The 21319-nt window shown below is 39.8% G+C and overlaps 1 protein-coding gene across 1 annotated transcript in view; it reads left to right on the top strand.

The window, feature by feature from the left end:
* Positions 1-5350: 5350 nt before the first annotated feature.
* Positions 5351-21319, top strand: part of MMP2 (matrix metallopeptidase 2) — a 32638-nt gene continuing 16669 nt past the window's right edge. Inside the window, exons 1-6 of the mRNA XM_027685174.1 lie at positions 5351-5684; positions 9138-9364; positions 10756-10904; positions 12999-13127; positions 14721-14894; positions 20540-20713. Coding sequence (XP_027540975.1) covers positions 5541-5684; positions 9138-9364; positions 10756-10904; positions 12999-13127; positions 14721-14894; positions 20540-20713 — 997 coding nt within the window. The 5' untranslated portion in view covers positions 5351-5540. The remainder of the gene's footprint in view (positions 5685-9137; positions 9365-10755; positions 10905-12998; positions 13128-14720; positions 14895-20539; positions 20714-21319) is intronic.

The following is a 21319-nucleotide window of genomic DNA, read 5'->3' as shown; positions in this document are numbered from 1 at the left end:
CTTGACTTCCCAAAACAGAAGGGTTGAGAGAAGCAAAAGCTAAAATATAATTGCTACCTTAAATTCCAAAAATCACATCTGGTACCAACTATTGACCCTTTGTCAACAACACTGTCCTGCTCTAACCCCCTTGTGCACACACACACTAATTTCCAACAGTTTAAAGACTCCCTCATGTGGTGGTCAGATATGGTGAATTAGATCACTGGAGTCAGAGCCAGATGCTGAGCAGGCAGAGAGCATATCCACACAATACAGGATGGGGATGTTTAACGCTTACGTTCTGTTGGGATCAACCCTTCAACATACAGGGCTTAGATGAGCTCATTTGCCTGCAATATAAATGAGTTCTCACTGAAGTTATTAATCCTTTTAAACTCCTGTGGGGACTGCTCTGACTAACCACTGCTTCCTGGAGACAACTTTACTAAAACAGATAAACTGCTAATATCATGCCTTCCTCTGGTCCCACAGGGACACACATCTCCATCAATCAACTGCAGGAGACAGCCACTATTTCTGCTATAGACACTGAACAGCACTTGGAGCTCAGTGAATTGCCAGTGCCAAACAGAAAGAATGTAGTCCCTTAGTATATCAATACTGTTACTTGGAGAGATGGTCCATCTACAGCAGAGGTACCACTAAGCAAACAGTGAGTAGATAAATGATTCCTATGCACCTCAGTTTCAGTGGGGCCTCAGTCTGGCACCACACTGGTTGCCTTTCCACCACAGTGCCCTATAAGTCAGACATGTGGAAAAAGGCATCAAAATTCCTCCTTTAGCATAGTCCAGTCCTATCCTTTCTTCTGTAAGCTCTTTGGTTTCCTCGTACTTAGAAACTTCTCTTCCTCAGACAGGAAGAAAGAAGGCTCTGGAATGATGATCCAGGAGAAATTACAGAATGGGATCTCTGCAAAGAGAATGAGTCACAAGCCAACCCTGGAAAACCATGAAGGAGCCAAAGGCCTGGATAAACTGGACCTTGGGTTAGTTGCATTGGCACCTTTCCTGAAGCTCAGGCAAACTTTTCCATCATCTGAGCTTCAGGTTTTCCAGTTCCTTAGAAGTTCTAATTGAAACACTCTGAAAACACCACATTGGCTCTGACAATTTTAAGTGGTCATTTCTTTTTTCACAAATCCTGCTACAATCAATGGAAGTCCATCTACATTAAACAAACTTCTGTTTTGCTTCCTGAACTAGAAGCTATAAACTGGCAGCACATAACCTAGAAGTGAGAAACACCAGAAGAGGTTATATTACATGTAGCACAACAGTTTACTTGCGGACACACATCCCACTGCACCCAGTTCCAGCCAGCTGAGTCGGTAATCAGAGGATCAGCTGCTTTCTTAAGATCTTAATTGTCCTGATGATTATTTACTTCTTCAGCCTAGCAACAGGTTTCAAATTAAAACATGAAACCCCACTAGGAATAAATCCATCATCCTCCCATGACCTGTGCTCACTGACACTCTGCCTAACATACTCCTCTGGAACCACCAGGAAATCATCAGCTTTTGATAAAATTTTGGAATTAGTGACAGTAGGAATTGCTACAGTGCATTTCAGAAGGGATGACTACTCTGTCAGCAAGTTACCAAGGACACCATCTGACGTCTAATCCTGAAACTGCTGAGTGCTCCCGAATAATTTCAAAAATAATTTTCTGAAACAGAAAAATCCTTTGATAAAAACAGCATGTTAGTGCACGCTTATGTGTCTCTTATCACAGTCAGATCTTCTGAGATATGTAGCTTACAGCTCAAAAGATATCATGATTCCCTTTTTACTGTTATTACTGAAATATGTCCTCAAAAGAGGCATTTGTCATCTCAGACTGTGTGGTTTCTGCCATACAGTAACTATTAATGCATGAAAGTAGGCACTTAAAAAGTAAATCTGGCATCTTATTCATAAAGTAGATGGTTTAAAATTTTCAGTATGGAGTGGTTCTAACCTGAAACACAGAACTAGAGAGGAGGTTTTTATGACTCAGGAGAGATGAACCGATGTATAGATCAAATAAATATCAAATATAGAAATTCTGTGCAACACGGAAATAATTTTTTCCCACAAATACATGAAGGCTGTAGAAGGAGTTATAACTGTGTTCCTTTTCCTGTAGCTGATCCAGAGGTAGTGTCTGTGTAGGTAGGCAAAATATCTTATAGAGTATTCAGGTAAGAGAAAGGAGATATAGGTTACTGTTCCAGCTCTTCCATAACGTTGGTAAATGGCCTTATGTTCTCCTCAGGGGGGCTTTTTGTTCTTTGTCTTTGTTTTGTATTGCTTCTTTCCTTAATTTTTAACTTCCAGGGAATCCATACAGAAGTCACTAATTAATGTCAGGGGCAATCTCTTCAGAGTATGGAGTGCTGAGGAATGTTTATGCACTAAACACTAACAGCACTTAAACTGTCAATCTGTCACTGTCAAAATGCATCCGTTCAAATGCTTCAAAGTCTGTCTCCTTGTTTTTAAGCTTATCTAGTCTGAGAAGAGAAAACACATCATACCATGTTTTTTTCAAATTCAGCAGGAGTGGTAGGGTGGTGGAGTAATTCAGGCTGGAACAGACCTCAGGAAGTCATTTAGCCCAACCTCTGGCTCAAAGCAGAGGACAGCCAGCAGCAGAATGTCCCTACTTCCAGGATCTAGCAACACTGCACTCCTAGCCTGTAAATGCAGCACCTCTGTAGCATACTAGGAACAGAATGATCCCATAGAGCCTAAGGACAAATATAAGGAGATAAGAAACATTTCACTCCAAATTCATTCGCAGTAAAATAGGACTTCTACTCTCACAAATAACTGTTACCACCATTTATTTTGCTTTGCCTATGTGAAAGGGGGCAGCTCAGCCAGGACTTCATAAGCTGCTGCTGATCTCAGGTGCTAATGGAATCGAGTACCTTTCACTGCCTGCTCAGAAACTCAGTCTGTTGGTTCACCCAGTACCTGTAAATCCAGTATTCCATTATGTATTATGCCTCCTAATTGAACATAAGTTGCTTAATTGTTCCCTCACTGAAGTACTACCAACAAAGCAATTTGCCAGCAAAATGCAAACAGAAGTGAGAAACAATGCATCACTGCATGGTTTCTATTGCTTTGATAATTCCTTTTAGGAAGTGCATTTAGAAGGTGACCTCAACCTACTCTCACTGTGAGCAAAGACAATAAACAAAATACAGTGAGATTTTCAAACTGCACAGACCTCACAGTCCATTAAAAAGTTTCCTCATCCATTTCTGATCCGATGTTCATTAGGACACCCTGAGAACAGAGCATTCATTAGTTTTCAATGAGGCTTATGAGTGCAACAGGAATGTGCCAGGACACATTTGGCTTTAAATGACTTCACTGCAGTTCTGTTCTAAATGAAAGCTACTAAGCTGTCATAAATTACATTAAAATTCTTATGAAAATGGCATGGTTCTTTTGCTTTAAGATTCATGGCAGCCCTTGACCTAACACAGAGCACAGAGATAACTGCAGAATCTTGCAACATGATACATAATATTTTTACTTGCTTAATTAAGGAGAGCTAAGAACAACTTGGCACATCTAGTGAAGGCTTTCTTAGCCTTTGTTCTCTTACAGTGTCACATGGCCAGATACAAATATGAGCTGTCATCACAAACAAAGCAGAAGAGTCATTCTCCACAAATATGTACTGGGCTCTGGAAAAACTGGATCATATTTTCAGAACTGCTGTTTATTAAGGCAACTCTTTAAATGACCATGGAGTTTTGCTGGTGGGGAAAAGCTGAAAAAGAAGGTGTAATTTCAGAGCTGAACCATTAGGGGAAAGTTGTTCACTGTAAGTCAAGCCACACTGGCTACACTCCTGGAAGGATGAGTGGATATAAATACAAAGCTACTTGCTTACAAAGAAAGCTCCATTCATGCACAGAGTTCCCGTAGCTCCCTTTTCTCTCTTGAGTATTAAGTGTCATTTCCCATGGCTGATTCACCCCACAGCAGTGCATACAGCTGCTGTGTTGGGTTGTCAGTGGAACTGTATGGGCAACAAAAGCTCCTGCAAATGCTTTCTCCCTGAGCCCCTCAGCCCACCCTTTGAAACCCTTGCCTTTATGTAAGACTATCCAGTTCATGGATGATGAGGTGCAGTTAGCAAAATAGCTTGATATTAGCATAAATCAAAGAACTGTCAATATTTACTATTTACAATCAAATATTACCAGTAAACACAAAATACTAGACAAGTATTTCCTTTTCATTAACAGCCTTGTGTTAATAGGAGTCATATCTGGAAAACTTTCACTTAACATTCAGTGGAAAGCTGTGACAACCTTTATGGTGACATAAAACCCAGAGGAACTGTCATGGCTGGACTCATGTTCAGTAGAAACTGTAGACACTTGGCTGGCCAGAACACAGTTTGCATTCATGCAGAATTGCCTGAATCCTGAAAATTACCTCCCATCTTGACAAGTCATGAGCCAAACCCCTAGATTAGGGGTATTCAGCTAAAAAAATATTCCACTTGTAATAACATCTCAAAGCTGGCAACATTATGAATGACAAAATAAATAGACTGTCCATGACAATGGCCATATTTGCACGAAAATTTCAGACTAAGGCAGCTGCACCAGCAGATCTAACCCCCATTGTAAGTAAACCCTGAATTTTGTACAGTTCCCCTGACATCAGTTACTGAAGTTAATTTCTGTTTCTGAATCTGCCTAATTATCTCTTACCCTGTACATTAAGGTGATACACTGTGCCTGTTGGTGGCAAAGCCTCCAGCTGGTTCTAAACCCAACAAGCCACAAGAATCTTGTTCAGAGCTCTGCACGTTTTGCACAGAGCAGGGGGGAGTGAGGCTCACACCAAGTGCGGGTGAGCCCTGTGTACACAGCCTGTGTAGCCTCAGCAGGAGTGGGACAAGGAGCCTCACTCGGCTGCACTGGCCTGTGCAGGGTCTGCCCAAAATCCATAATCAAAATGTGTGCTGTAAGGCACTGTGTAGGAGTGTGACTGCACATGACTAAAGCATATCATTATGTCTGTGACATAAAAACAGGCTAAAAATAAAAAAAAAATTAAAATTCTTAGCCAGGAAAATAATGTTTAGTAATTTCTTTCTCCTTTTTTTTTTAATTTAAAATATAAATGGGACTCTGCATTCAAGAGTAAGCCAGATCTTATTTTTTCCTGCACTCTGGCATAAGCAAACACTTTCATGTATGCAAATGAAGAGAAAATGTGGCCTCTTTCAGCAATAATAAGTATCTGCCTGTTGCTACCTTAAAATCACAGCAATCACATCTGGTAACTGCCCTTTTCTCATGTTTCCACTAGTTTTCAGACTTCCTCTTGTGGTAGCTTGAGACTGCGCATCTGGATGTTTTAAACATACAAAGGAATTGCTAGAGCAAGCAAAAGGGAAAACGGTGCCGAGACTTAAGATGTGCAGATAAGCAACTGGTGCACCGTGCAGCTAAAGTAACAGAGAGACGGTGGGGAAAAGCTTTTTCCAAAGAAGAGAGCACAAGTTTAGGCAGAATGAAGACTCACATTGGCTGTGGCTTCGTTTTTCAAGTACTATTCATCCAAATATATCTTTTTCACAAAACTATAGCTGCACCATCACCAATCATTAAGTTTCCTGGAGACAGCACTCCCAAAACAGACAAAGAACTAGCAGTGGTAAGTGTTGGTTTCATCTTTGCTTCAGATTTATACTGTTGTTTCATAAGCAGATGTTTCTTTCTTGTTTCAGCTGAGGCTAAGGAATGACTGTAGCATTCTCTCCCTGGAGTCTCTGGAACTGCTAGCTAGCTAGCAAAGGTATCAGCTTTCAAAAGTTACAACTGGAGCCAAGTAATGTTTCCTCTCTTAAAATTTTTAAAGCCAGCAAAGAAAGTGATTTGTTTTGTTTTGTTTTTTTTCCTTAAGTCTGAACATACAAAATATTTTTATTAAATCATCGCGACAATGATCAAAAGATTGCAATAGTAAGAGGGGAGAAGGGCAAATAAGAGACATCTAGTTTTCTTACTTAAATCAAATAGAAGTGAAGGCTGTTGAGACTTCCTTAATGCATGTAGCACAGCTTTCAGGAGTGTATTTTCCAGAGTGTTTACCGTGTGTTGCATAAACACAGCTTTAAGGGACATTACAATTGAAAGCAGGCTTGAATTTCAGAAGCCACTGTGACTAGTTTTGACTTTGAAAAAAAATCTCATGAGGGGTTTAAAGAAATATTTTTTTCCCAAATCCTGTCTGGAACAGAAAAAGAAGTCTGGATTGCTGTGATATTAGCAAATTATAGCTATAACTCTACAGCATTTTATTCTAACCTTATTTTAGCCCTGTGGACCTTCATAAAAATGACATTAAGGGGAAGTCCATTTAAAGGGAGATTGAGATGGATTATCCTTATTTTAGCATGTAAATTATAGACATTTCTCTTCTTCAGCAGTAAATCCATTTTAAGGAAGATTGAGATAAATTATTCTTATTTTAGGGCATAGAGATTTGAAAGTTGGTCACTTTCCTCTAGGAGTTTGTGTGCATCTTGGGAAATCTTGCCAGGTTAAAGAAGGTCTGGGGGAGGGTAGAGAGAGAATTTCCAGATGGCAGCTGTGTTGAAGAGTTTAGGAAAAACAGACAAACTGACCCAAAAAGGGCACTCCTCAGTCTTTAACAAAACAAATTCACCCAAGGTTTTGCCTTAGCAGCACAGCAGCCAGGGGATAGGGGGTGGAAGGGGCCAGTGCTTTTGGGAGAGGAGAGTGGGGTCCCACATGTCTAAGTAATTTAACCACTCTTAGATAATCGCTTTTCTTAGACACAGCCAGGCTTTTATTCAATAACAGCAATCCTCGTCTCCCCTCATCTGTTTCTTTCCAACAACCTATTTATTATGTGTACTCAGAGGAAAATTACAAGCTGGTTTCACTCTGTAGTTCTTCTTTGTCTTTCTTGGAGTATTCTTGGGTAATGCTAGCTGACTGCCTTTCCTCACACCCTCCATCAGAACAGCCCAACACTCAGCATCAGAACACAAATTGCTATGCTGCAGCTGGACCCTGTTTCATTAATGGGCTGGATCAAAATTCCAAATCACCACAGCTCCCTGCTGACTCTGGGGAAACTGCATTGCACAGCCTAGGCCAAGATGTGGTTTACGTAGACATTACGTTTTGTTCAAGACTGTTCTAATAGAACAGCTGGTCATGTTCATTTCTCATCTTCAGTAAAATTTCCATTAAAAAAAATTGAAAGGGGTTAGCTTTTTATTTAGAATCCTAGCAAGTAAAATTCTTTAGCATGCCTCATTTTATATTTGGTCATATATCTCGCTCCCAAACCTAAACCAGCAAGAGCAGAGGCCTGGTTCTTGACTAAACTTCAGTTCTGATGTACAATCTGTATGATATCATGGTACTTCACTGGGAGATGCAAGCAGAAGCATCAGAAAATCTATCAAACTACACCAAAGTGAAAATTGGGATAAGAACAGAACCTCCAAACTGGCTTGTTTGATTATGTTCTTAATGCATTTCACGAAATTTCCACCAGGCCCCATTAACTATGTGTAGACAGCAGCTAAGTGGAAGCAAAGGTTAAACCACTCTATGCCCTTTACTTGCTGGTGCCACAGTCTCTGCTGGAGAAATACTACATCAGAAGTTACAGAAATCACAAAAACTAGGCCCAATCAGTGCTTAATCATGGTGGATGGAGAACCTTCTGAAGGAAATGGTGTAACATTTTGATTAAATCCTTTTCTGAGTAAGTCCTGAACCATTTCCTTTGCAGGGCAGATGAGGTTCCCCTGGACTTAGTGAGGAGGGTGGCGAAATTCAGGGTTGACCAACTACAGTCATCAAATATCCTTGGCTTTATTTTGCTGATGTTGTGGTCTTATCCCCAGTCTCCTGGGTGAACTTCAGCAATTAATTAGACACACAAAGTAGCTTTCCCTTGGGAATACTCTCTGGCACAAGAACTTAAGTGTTCAGTCATTTTGTCAGGCTTTTTGTAATCCTCAGTTTGAATAAGTTCTCCCTGATACTTCTGATATATTTTTGGCAGCTTTACCTTATTTAGTTGTTTTCCTACTTGTAGTTAATATTTTTGATACAATACCTGAAGGATGTTCCTTCCTCTGCTACAGACCATTTTTACCAGAAACCAACCTGCAATCTTCTTGTCTAACAGCACCATGGGCAAGGGCATGTCTCAGCTCTGTGCTCAGCTCCCATTTGGGTGGCCTGCACAGCAGTTTGGGAACACCTGCCCTTTGACTTGGCTGTAGCTTTTCTTTGACAGCTAGGCATCAAATATCATCAAATATCGTAAACCCATACTTGAGAGAAAGGGAGGAGACTTGAGTGGGTATCATTTTGGGGAAGAGAAGAAAATAATGGGATTTGTCCCATCTTTTTGGCCTCTTATGACCACTATTTTTTTAATGAGAAATAATTTTGTGGACTGCCACCATGATTGTATCAGAAACATCGGTCTGGCCATAATGTGCTGGACCTTTCAATGGAGTTTTACGTACTCAGATCTTGATTGCCTGAAGTGTCCAAGCAACTGAGATGTTACCAAAGACCTTCTTCCTCAGGTCTTAGCAATGTTTGACTCAAAAGCAAACACACATATCATTCAAACAGCTCTGTGCAGTCTGAATAAACAATGGGGTTTTTTCTTTGCAAATAATGTGGTCTCATTTGTGAGGTTGCTTTGATACCTTGACAAGCTTCTCAATAATCCAGATTCTTCCAAGAAAACATTACACAGAATCTAAAACTGTAAGCAGGTTTAAACGTTATAAAGAAACAAAAAAAAAGACAAACCCATTTTTACTCTGTAGTTCTACATTAAAGTTCTATGCTCTACTTACTAAAAGCAATTCATTAAGTAAAGGTTATAGCTAATAATGGAAATGATTGCTTAATTAGCGATGCTGTGTGATCAAGGATGTTTTGTGTCAATTAAGGAGATTCTGCTGGTGCCTCAGTTACTAATTTTGAAAAGAAAGCTTGCAAGTTGCAGATGGAAAGCTAACATCAAATTACAGAATTTGTGATGTTTATCTATTTCTTTTATCAATGTTAAAGTCTTTGTTCTCTGCTTTTTTTTTCCAAGCAATACCTGAATAAATACTATGGGTGCCCAAAAGACAATTGCAATTTGTTTGTCCTGAAAGATACCCTGAAGAAAATGCAGAAATTTTTTGGGCTGCCTGAAACAGGAGACTTGGATCAGAATACTATTGAGACAATGAAGAAACCCCGCTGTGGTAACCCCGATGTAGCCAATTACAACTTCTTTCCAAGAAAGCCAAAATGGGAAAAGAATCATATAACATACAGGTACTGACTGGTGATGGTGGGTTCTGCTCACAATAACCATAGTGCTTTCAAGAACCAATCAGACAAGCCACTGAGCACTGGAGTAGGTGCTCAGAGGGCTAAACAGGATTCCTTGAATGAGAATCCCCTTGTGTTTGGATAGCTACCAGATGCTTTAACTAATACCTCTGTCACTGTAATATTTCAGGAATAATCCTCTCAAGATCAACTCTATGGTTCTGGTTGAAACTAAAGAGATTTGGGGTTTACTCTTTGCAGCAAGCATCCTAAGGGAGCTGGAGCAGGAGTATCTCACCCACCCATCTGCTCTGGGAGGACCACAGTACTTATTGACTGCAGAGGCCAAACTCATCTGCATTCAGCAGTCCTAAAAATGGAGATCACCAAATACGTTTTAAAATCAAACAATCACATTTCAAATATATACAGACATGAGTTAAAGCAAGTTTCCTGCAATAAGTTTGGCACATTTCAATTTCTTCATCTTCAGCTAGAGAGTGAGGGACCAATACAGCTTTAATTACAGCCAATAGCAAAAAAATCATTACCTTGAGGTGGTCTAAGAAGAAACTTTTAGCACCAATGAGAACGAACAGCAGATTTGTCTTAGCTGCTTGACTTAGTCTGCTGCTTCCTCACAAGTTTTGACTCCAAGCATCCCTCAGGCTGCAACTAACCTAATAAACACTGAAAAAAACTGTGGTAGCCCTCGCAGCTCCCACTTGCTTATGTGCTTCCTCTGATCTTTCCTCATTCTCCTTAGGCACAAAGTAGTTTCCCTCACTGTGCACCAGCAGAAATTAATTGGAAACTGGTCTTTATATAGAGGACAGGGGGCTATAAAATAAGGCACAAGGGAGTCCAACTAAAACATATGAAGAAGAAAGCAATGCACTTAAGCGTTTGTCCCTTTCTCACATCAGGCCTATGTCTCTATCTTGTGTGCTTTTTCCTCCTATTTCCCACGTAACCTACACACTAGTAAAGGATTAGCATTCAGTAGGATGAAACACACAGCGACAAAGAGGAGGGAGAAGGGCTGCTTTTCTGAGCAAAACCATCCACACTTGAAACTTTCAGAATGTTATTGAGCTCCTTTTCTGGTCTCAGTGCTGATGCAAAACCCAGAATGTTTTGTGCAAGGCTCACTGCCAAGCAGGCTTTACAGCCTCTGGATATATAATTTTCTTCTTGCCGCTGCATCAATTTCAAAATAAAATAAATAACAAGAGCCACACCTAAACATATCTCTAATCCAAAGGAAGGTGTTCAGATCTCACGTGCAGCAGTGTTACCTCTTAACTGGTTCACCTCTGAATCTACTCAGCATGTAAACAACTAACACAGGGAATAGGTTTGTGAGTTAATTCTCTCTTGTTTTTACCTCTAAGGATTATAGGCTATACCCCGGATTTGGATCCTGAGACAGTAGATGATGCCTTTGCTCGAGCCTTTCAAGTCTGGAGTGATGTCACACCGCTGAGATTTAACCGAATAAACGATGGAGAAGCAGACATTATGATTAATTTTGGCCGATGGGGTATATTTTTCTATTTTTACATATGTTTTTGGTTTTGTTCCTGTCATTAATCCTCCATATTGGAATGATCCACCCTCAATAAGGAGCACCCACGAGCCTTTCTGGCAAACCTTGTCCTTGTTTGCACTTGGCTTATACAAGCTAATATCTAATTTCACTAGGATTTTTTTTCTTACTTATACATGAGAGAGAGAGAGAAGTATTTCTACAATATCCTTCTACTATATTTATCTTTCCAAAAGAGAATTGCTAGGGGCAAAATTTTATTTTTAAATTTACAAATCAGAAATGGCACTGAGAAATATTGGTGCAGATCGTCAGATGATGTGAGCTGGCTTCCTGCCATGGAAGAGAATGGAATGCCATCATACCATTTATTTATAGCTCTGTACGCTGTTTTCCATTGATAGTGAAGGCTGTAACATATTGGAGCTTAAAAATGGATTTGTGGGTTTCAATTTTGACTCCACAGCTCATTTCCATTCTTTAGCATAGCAGAATGAAGGCTTTCAATATGTTCTTTGGTCTTGAGGAATTTAAAAACATGGATCATAAACTGAATTATGGTTTGAGTCCAGCTGATTATAGGTGACTTGATTCATTTTTGTTGTACACATGCCTTCTCAATTAATTTTGGTTTCCTCTGAAAGAATGTTTATAGCTTTTCCTTGTAAACACAGGGAATTTTGACTTCTTCTGGACAGTCACAGAATTTTTAATACTAATGAAGACACTTGTACAGCCAGTCACTTGGGAGGTAGACTTTGGAAGTGAAGTGAACAGTTCAAAGAATAACTGAGCTCTTTGTAAAAGCCTTCATTTCAAGGCTTTCTTTGCTTTAGCTACTGATGAGTTGACCTCAAAAGCTTCAGAGATTCTGTACACTCAGAACTTCAGATCCTCATCCAGGCCAGCTCGGTTCCAAAAAAAAAAAAAAATAGTAGCCTTATAAAAGCACAAGTGTTTCTGCTGGTTTTAGAACTTGCTGGTTATAGTCAGCTCAGAAACTGTGGGCAAAGAGCTCCTTCCACATTCAGTCATTCTTATCACTTTACTGCATGTCACATCCATAGGAGCTGAGACATCCACAAGTTTGTTTCATTTTTAACCTTTCTCTTAAGCAAAGAATCTTGAAATAAATGGGAGTAAAGCATCTAATATGTGTTAAAATCTTCTCCTTGACAACTGACACTGGTGTCCTGCAATGAATGAACTGAACTAGTATTAAGAGAGTGACACCAGCCTGAAATCAGTGTAACAGAGTAGAGAATCAGGCCTGTGTATTTAGGGCTTCTGTTAAATGGCAAGACATCAGACCAAAAGGCCAGAAATGATGCAACTAGAGATGCTGGCAGCCAGCTTTGATGCACAGGTCAGTGTGGTGGGAAGGCTATGAATACCAGGGCTATGCCCGTGCCAGCCTGCCTTACCCACATGTGGTGTACTTCCAAGAAAAGCCTACAGTGTAATAACAGGAGAGCTACTTAACCTGCTGCTGCCCTGTGAGCTGCCTGAGCCTCAGGGTGGTTGATGTGGAGGAGAAATAGGCTCCTTCAGCACTCAGAGCAGCAAGATCAAGCTTTCCCAAAGCTCACTGCTGAGACACTCAGCTTTGCTTTCCTGCTTGAAGTAGTGAGTATCCTGCACAAGGAAAAGAGTAGCCTACAAAATGAAATCTGCCTTTACTTTCCAATTTCTGTGTTGGAGACTGATACAAATTACCTGAAAGTATCCCTCATCTGCAATATTTACTTTACAGCTCCCTATCAGTCTCCATTGAGAAGTAGCAGTGTATGCAGTCATGCATCTGATGTACAATACTTCACTGTTCTTCACAATCTTTGATTCCTTTCCACAATACTTATGAGATATAAAATAACATGTTGTGACAACTGCAGTACTGACACTTAATGTTCTTTGTAAGAATTGGCTGCTTCTCTTGCCAGCACAACCCAAACCAATAAACTCCCTCACTAGAGTATTCTGCTGCTGCCTTGAATAGGGAAGGGCACATGATAATCATCATTCATGTAGAGAGTCTGACAGAGCTGAGGTCATTAGAAACTGCTCTATTTTGTCTGCTTCCTCCTGCAGAACATGGTGATGGCTATCCCTTTGATGGCAAAGACGGTCTCCTGGCTCATGCCTTTGCACCGGGGCCAGGAATTGGAGGAGATTCCCACTTTGATGATGATGAACTGTGGACTCTTGGAGAGGGACAAGGTACCAGACTTTTTAATGTTTCAGAACATACAGCCTGCTGACTGCTGTATTTTAATGCTGTTTCAGGGCACTGCACTAAATGTTTTCATTGACTGTCAGTAAATATTAGGAGGTGAAAACTCATTTATATGATTTTTATGATTTAAATTGTTCTCAACAACAATTTTATGTAATTCCGTAATAAACATCACATAGGATTTCCCTTTCTTTTCCTCTACTGCTGCCTCATGAAAAACTGAATTAAATAGGCCTGATGCTGCATAACCTTCACAAATTGTGGTAAAAGTACAAAACCATGACTACATTTTTGAATGCTTCAGTTCTCAGGCATTCAAACTACACCACCTCTTAGTTCATTTGTAAGAGGCAGACTGGTTAAGGTTTTTCTGCTGACATACCCTTTTTAATATTATTTAAGCTGTGGCTCCAGTTGTTAAAAGTAGAACCATCCACCTGAGCAAGTTTTTATATACTCATAGTATCTTAAAAACAACTGGTATATAAATCATTCATGCTGATGAGAGAAACAAAATTGACATCAAACAGTGGATTAAGAACACCTCCAAGAATCTTTAACAGGCAGTTCTCACACCTTTTAGAAGAAACAACTGAAGTTCAGATAACATCACCTGAACTAAACAAACAAGGCTAAGTATTAGTACTTTGGAACCTCCTTTCCCGCTTGAACTTTTCCATATAGTACTAATTATAATTCTTGTATTGTAAAACAATTTGGAACACTTAGAATAAGAATGAAAAGTCATGTTTGTCTTTCATTTCACATTCTAGTTTTCTCATCTGTCCTCCCATGAAAAAAATAATTGAACTTTAATACCAAAATAGTCATCCTCCTTCTGTTGGCCTTTCTTTTACCTTTAGTAGAGTCACTGACTAGTAACTGTGCTACCTGGACTGGATCCCTGCCTCAGAGACAGAAGGAAACTGTTTTCCATATAAGTGAAAATACTACTCAAGCAACCAGTTAGTTACTACCATTAAAAGAAATGCTATGGATAAGTGGATTATCTATATTAATATATATATATATATTACAGCACCAATACTGTAGCCATAAGACCACATGGAATAAACTGTAATAAATCCTAGGATCTGGGTGTGCCTACATTTCCACCCTGTCCCCCTGTGCCCAACAGATCTCATTCAAGTCACACTGAAAATAACCAAATGGTTTATGAGGCACAAGGCATGCTCAGCTCATGTTCAGCTGCTGCCTGGAACCTTTGAAACTATACTGAACATTTCAGACCATGTTACCAATAAAACTAAATTACCAAATGTATTAACAGCATGTTTATAACTTTGCCTTGCCATGGTAACAACATATATATTTTTCTGGGCTCATTCTAGCACTTCACTGTGAGTAATACCCATGTAATTCTTTTAAAATTGCCAGTTATTATTTCAGCTATGATCATCATGCCAATAGGGAGACCAGCAGCATATTGAATTGCAAAGTGGAAATTCAGACTGCATTTCTATATCAGTATCTTCCAGGAAAAGAAGATGTCCAGAAACTGTATTTTTTATATCAGTTCATGGCTAATTTCACCACTGCGTTTGTTCTCTTTGTAGTGGTTAGAGTGAAGTATGGAAATGCAGATGGTGAATACTGCAAATTTCCCTTCTGGTTCAATGGCAAGGAATACAACAGCTGCACAGACGCAGGACGCAATGATGGATTCCTCTGGTGTTCGACAACCAAAGACTTCGATGCAGATGGCAAATATGGCTTCTGTCCCCATGAATGTAAGTAAATCAATGTTTCTACTGTTTTTTTCCTGGTAGACTTTTCCCTTCTTAGTTGCTCATCCACTTCTTCTTGTACTTTTCCCACTTCCTTTCTGGCAGATTTAGATTTACAGCTCCTCGTTACCTCTAAGCAGACAAAACCCATTACACTCTCCCTTGGTTTAGAAGAGTTTGTAACTGATGAAGAACCAGGCCAGGGTCTTACTCTAAACACACAAACATATTGAATGTGTGCCTGAAGCAATGTCAGCCCCATATATACATCAAAGACACTCCAGGTTGAGTTTTACAGTCAAGGAAAGACCTTTGAGAGTAAGGATTGGGCCAAATTTGGAGATGGAGCACACTAAATGAGAGATATGTCTCCCTAAATTGCAGGCCATTCCACAAACAAATGAAATTGCATCTTCTGCAAGAGCAGTAGCTGAGAAAAATGAGTTATTAAGGATGAAATCCATTAAGTCAAACCTCCATAGCTTTGCTTAACAATTTTACCAACTGGTGGCCCAGGTTGTATAGGAGCCCTTGCAGAGCAACATGACACTGTTATTGTCACAAATCACCCTTTAAATGATCTCATACTGCTTTTCAAAATGAAAATTACCAACTTTCAAGCTAACATCTGTGCCAGTACAAATTTATTTATATGTTGGTACATTGCAAATTGCTAGCCAGGAGAGCACTTGCACTTTTAGAATTTAGGATTTTATTTTTAATGCATGTCTTAGGATTCCTCCTCATGAAGCAGGGACAACAGTCCACTTTAGATATGGGAATTAATGTCTTTCAGAAACCACAACATTGTATCAGTATCCATACAAAACTGTTAGAGGGTCTAGGAAAGCTATGACTGTACTTAATTTCTAACTTTTTGGAATGTGAACAGAATCCTCTGTTTCACAAACAAATTACTTCATATTTGGAAACACTCATTTAAAGATTGGACAAAGTGTATAACACCTTCACGTAGCCAACACTTTTTAAAATTATACACAAGTTTATTATTATCTTTCAAATGAAATTAAGACAATGTGTTTCCTGTTAAGCAACAGGAGCACATTTTTCTGTGCCTGAAAATCTTGATGAGTCTTTACATCTCGAGGATACAACATTTTAGAGACTTTGTTAGTATGAGTGTGAATTTCATCTCCTGTACATCTCACAGCAGGAAACCTTTAGAGAAGTAATTAAGTATAATTGGCTGTAGCCTACTGAGCAAGTTGATCAGCAGTGAGAAGAGTAGAGAAGCTAAGCTGCTTTTAGCCACTTGTTCCATCTCCTCTTTGCCAGTTCCTGGCACATATATTAACAGACATTCCCAGAACTGCAGTTTCCCACATTCATTTATTTCCCTTTCTACTGCTATTAGCTTTGGGTAGATATTAGCAGGGAGTGCCTTATCTTTTACCTTACATATCAAGCAATGGATCCACAGGGTCACTAAAACTCCTGCCTACTACTGCTGGGTCATAACAAATAATAAGAGAGTTATGAAAGAGAACAAACCAGAAAGCAATGGTGCTTCTTTTCAGACTTGTGCTAATCCTACTTGAAACACTAGTACTAAATTTACCTATAATATTATGGCTACATGCAATTTGTACAAGGAAAGAGAATGGAGATTGCTGGAAGAAAATTAGTGATGCTTAAGATGCAAAGCTAACAAAACATCTTCAGGGGTTTGTGAGCCCAAGGCACAAGCACAGCCCAGCATGTCCCAGCAAGCCTCACAAGTGCTATAACACATGTATGTGTGTTAATGTGTTTGTGTCTGCTAAGAACGTTCAAAAGTGCGAGGAATGTGTAGGTAGAAAAAGTTCAGGTGCTCTGTCTCCCAAACTTCTCCAGTATCCTATTGCAGCCAAGCACTAAGTGGACTCCTGCTTGACAGATTTTGGGGCTTTTTCAAGCTTGTTTGCAAGACCCTACAGTTTCCAATATAAGATTATAGATTTTCTGCATCGGGATGCTAGATGTTTCCAATGTTGTAGAACATGTCAGTCTTCTAGCCCCAATGTGGTAAAAAATTATTCTTGAATTTCCAAAACCCTAACTGCCTGTTATAGATCACATCTAGAGCTGGGATCTACCATGATGGCAGCTATTTATACAACTAAGAGGATAAACAAGCAGGAGTGAGAACTTTTAACAGACTTCAGTTAATTAAAAAAAAAAAGTTATCATTTAGTTGCATGACTTTCAGAAGTAGCTTCTTTAGCCCAAGATTCACTTCAGCAGACTATATGTATGCACATGTATATACCTGCACAATCTTTTTGTCCTGAAACTTTGCTGCCTCCTTCATTCCCTGCTTTCCCCAAATCTTATATCCCTCAGATTAATCCTTTCAGCCAGAAAAGAGAAAAATTTGGCTTATTTCTTTAAAATACTCCAAATACTCAGATACAGTTAGAGCAAAGCCCAGATTATAGGTAACTGGACAAATGGAGATCCATGTACCCTAAATGATACCTTTGTAAAATCCTAAAGTCATACAAGGCTAAATAAATAAGCAGCGAAGCACTGTCAGGGAGAGTTGGTTCTGAAAGTGAAGTTCCTGGATATGCTTGTGTCAAGGTTTCTGAAACAGAACAGAAGGAACAGCCTTTTGTTCCTGATGTAATTGTTTTGGAAGATCCACGAACAGTTATTCACAGATGGTTCTTATTAAATCCAGAGTGGCATTGTTCACTCATTATTCCAAGTTACCATTTGCTAAACCACAGCAAATAAATTCAGATAGAGGAGGATTTACATCAGAGTCTGTGTTGGGGGCAGCATTTCTAGTTGTCGGTCTTCGTTTCTGTCATGTTTAACTTATTGAAGTGAGTTTCAATTCTTCTCATTATGCCATGGTGCATACATGGAAACATTTTTAAAGCTATGGTGCTGCATTAGGCTTTTCTAAAGTATATCTCAGATCAGTACCTTAATTTTGTAAACTGATTCAAATATCCTTTGTCAAAGCAGAAGAAAGTAGAGCAGAAAGTTACTACACAAATCCTGTGCAGATGTGCCAAACCTCCCCTTTGCCATATGGGATCAAGGGATCTTGAATCTCTCTCTTAACTCCACTGACACTGAAAGCAGTTTAGGTTCCCAACTTTGGTTCTCCAGTCTATAACATTGCTGAAATCTGTCCTCTGCCTGTACCCCCCTCACATCAGCCATGGTTCTCACAGGCTGCTGCTCTCCCAGGCAGAACCCTCATGAAGCTGCACTACCTCCACCTTGGATCTGTGCCACAGGGGGTTCAGCAGCCTTCCAGACTGAGGTTTCCTGACATCACAACTGGTGGATTTTTCTAGGAAGAGCTAACAGTGAAGCTCACAGATCAGTAATGCCCAGTCTGAATCTGCTCTTGCACCAATGTACCTTCAAGTTTTAAATTGCTGAGCTTGCCATGAGGCAGAACAAGAGTCAGGCCCTTTAAGATCCCCTTACACATAAATTAGGCTTTTGTTTTGGGGAAACTGACCCAGTCTCTGTCTTTAACTTTCATTTACATTATAGCAATTTTATAGTTAAGGCAGGAGGGCAGGGGGATTGAAAACTTAATAAACCATTGTTGTTACCATCACATGATGTTGCCTCAAGCAAAACGAAAAGCTGCATTTTGACTGTGACTCAGAAAGGCTGCATACAAAGCAGTAAGAGACTGACTTTCCATATGGTTTTTGCAACTTAGCCACATGTAAACCGACATAAAAAAAGGCTATTAAAATGCAGAGTTTGCCAGACCCAGAGCTGGAAGCAGCTCATGTGGTAAATGAGTCATCTAAACAACTCAGTTTAATTTTCCCCTCCAATTCTATAATTTCTTTATTAAAAAAATAAAGTCGTTCTCCAATCACCATAACCACAATCCTAATTAATGCACCTTTCTGAACTTAATGCAACATTTGAGACAAAACCAATTATTTGCCGCTTGCTCTTTCAGGGAGGCACAGTGGGTGTTGCAGTTCCCTTTGCCTAGAGACAGGACCTCTGTGCAGCTGTTTCTATGCCCAGGATGCAGAAGGATAGAAGCATTCTCTCAGGCAGATCAGAAGTTCAGTGAGCTCATATGTGAGCCAGGACTGCAAAACTCCAAGCCCTCTCATTAGTGGGACTGGAACTTACTTCTGTAACTTACTGGTTCATTTCCCTGATGCTGTGGCCAATTACTAGTTTAAGTGGAAAAGGCAAAATGAACCATCTGTGTCACAATACCCCATTGTTAGAACCATTCCCAGTCACCCTTAGGGCACAGAAAGTCTGGTAGTTTTAGTTACTGCTACTCTAAGAAGTGAAGCACACTCATAAGTAACATCACTTCCCACTGATGTATCTGACTAAGCAAAGGTAAACCCTCTCAAATCCTACACAAAGACACCGAGGCTGGAATGGCTGGTTAGTCCTCAAAAACAACAACAGCAAAGTTAGAACTAACCTGTATGCCTTCCCACATACATATTTGCAGCTTTAACTGGGTGAGAGAGAGGGATAAAGGTGCCCTTGGACACTCAAAAAAGTCCAAATCATGCATCTTTTACACTGGGAATTCAAACATCCTTAAATCTCTAGGGGAATTAGCACATGGCTGCATGAAGGATTTTTTGTCTCTGTTCAGTGCAAGGCCTAGAGCAGGGTGTTGCTTTCACAGTTTCTCCTCACCAGCACATGGCACTCACTGTCCTGCCATCGAGGATTCCCACAGATAAGAGAGCCAGGAGAAGACACCAACAGATTCACAAGATGTCAGATGCTCCAAGCCACCTGCATTTTCATGGAATTCAATTTGGACATACATTTTCTTAATATCAGCATGTGAGATTTTATCTGTCTTGCTCTAGATAATCCAAACAGTTTACTAAAATCCTAAAAGAGATCCCAGAACCCTTGAGTCAGTTTAGTCTGTACTCCTTCATCCACAAGAGAGATTTCTGGTTCTCAGAGATGAGCCACGGGGCTGTGTTTGTGCATTTGGACAGACAATACAAGACTAATACACATCCTTCAGGAACACTGACCAAGCAAAAGACAAGAGAAGCCTCCAGTGTTCGGCTTTATTGGAGCAGCCTATTTGTCCTCTCTTGCTTATTTATTGAGTGCCTGAGCCCAGCTGTGGGGATTCTCAGAAATGGGATGCAAACCTAGAGGAAGAGCCTACAGGTTATTATCCAACTTCACTGTATGCCAGCATTTTAGAGAAACTCTGGCCAAAGTCTGCCATTCTAGCTAACATCTTTGACACAAGGTAAATGAGTCAGCAGAGGATTAAGGACCATGAGTGATTTTCTCAGAATTCTCTTTCTAAATGTTGTTTTAAGAAGGAATATCAATTTTGTGTTATGAGGCAGGCTATAAAGGATAAACACAAAATCACATTCAAACAGCTTGGTAGAATTTTCTTCATTCCCAACTCACTTATAGAGATCAATCAGTCATTCTTTTCTCTACACTTGTGAGACTGTAACATCCCTGATCTATCTTGCACTTCAGTGTTGGTGTAAAACAGAGGTCCTAAAAGTGTGAACTGCACCACACATGCTGGCTGTCTAATCTCTGTACAGACCTTCACACATTGCCATTGGCATACTGTGATTCCTTGTTGATGCTGAGCCTCGTGTGTTGACGTTTTCCTCTCGTTCTCCCTACAGCACTTTTTACCATGGGTGGCAATGGTGACGGGCAGCCGTGCAAATTTCCCTTCAAATTTCAAGGCCAATCCTATGACCAGTGCACAACAGAAGGCAGGACAGATGGATATCGATGGTGTGGAACCACGGAAGACTATGATAGGGATAAGAAGTACGGATTCTGTCCAGAGACTGGTAGGAGGAACGTTGCTTGCATAACACACTCTAATTTGTCATTGTTTTAAGTAACAAGTCTCATTTTGCACACCTTCACCAGAGCACACAAAAGTTGATGAGTTAGACACAATTTCAACAGAGGTGGCCAAGGAAGTCACTGGAAGAGGAGCAATCTGTGTAAACAACATTTTATGTCATAGCACACCAGGTTTATCAAGGATACACAAATGTAATTGAACCGGCTACATGGCTACCACTGAGGGATAATTACAAGCAGATTACAATTTGTTAATGGCCCTGGAAGTCTCATGTGATAGAAGAAAGCATGAATAATATTTTAGCTTAATACATTTACACTTGAAAAAAGAAATCCTGTTTAGTATGTTAAGCTTGTGTTAATAGATCTTTTCAGCAATTCAAAAGAACTAAGTGAAATGGTTTAGCCACGAAAATAGATTTCAGCTTTCTTCACAATTTTTTGTACTTTTTAACTTGAGTTTTACCACATAAAGGAACAAAAAATAATTTATAGCCTTGTAATGCTTGGCAGGTGGTCAATTTTAGGATACAGATTAGAGCCACAAGCACTGAGACTGTCTAAGTTAGCTATGGCAGTTCTAAAGT

This window comes from Neopelma chrysocephalum, unplaced genomic scaffold (genome assembly GCF_003984885.1).
Source record: "Neopelma chrysocephalum unplaced genomic scaffold, ASM398488v2 Primary Assembly neopelma1_68, whole genome shotgun sequence".
Classification (NCBI taxonomy): Eukaryota; Metazoa; Chordata; class Aves; order Passeriformes; family Pipridae; genus Neopelma; species Neopelma chrysocephalum.
The sequence above is the reverse complement of the archived record's forward strand: the minus strand, read 5'-3'. Positions and strand labels throughout refer to the sequence as shown.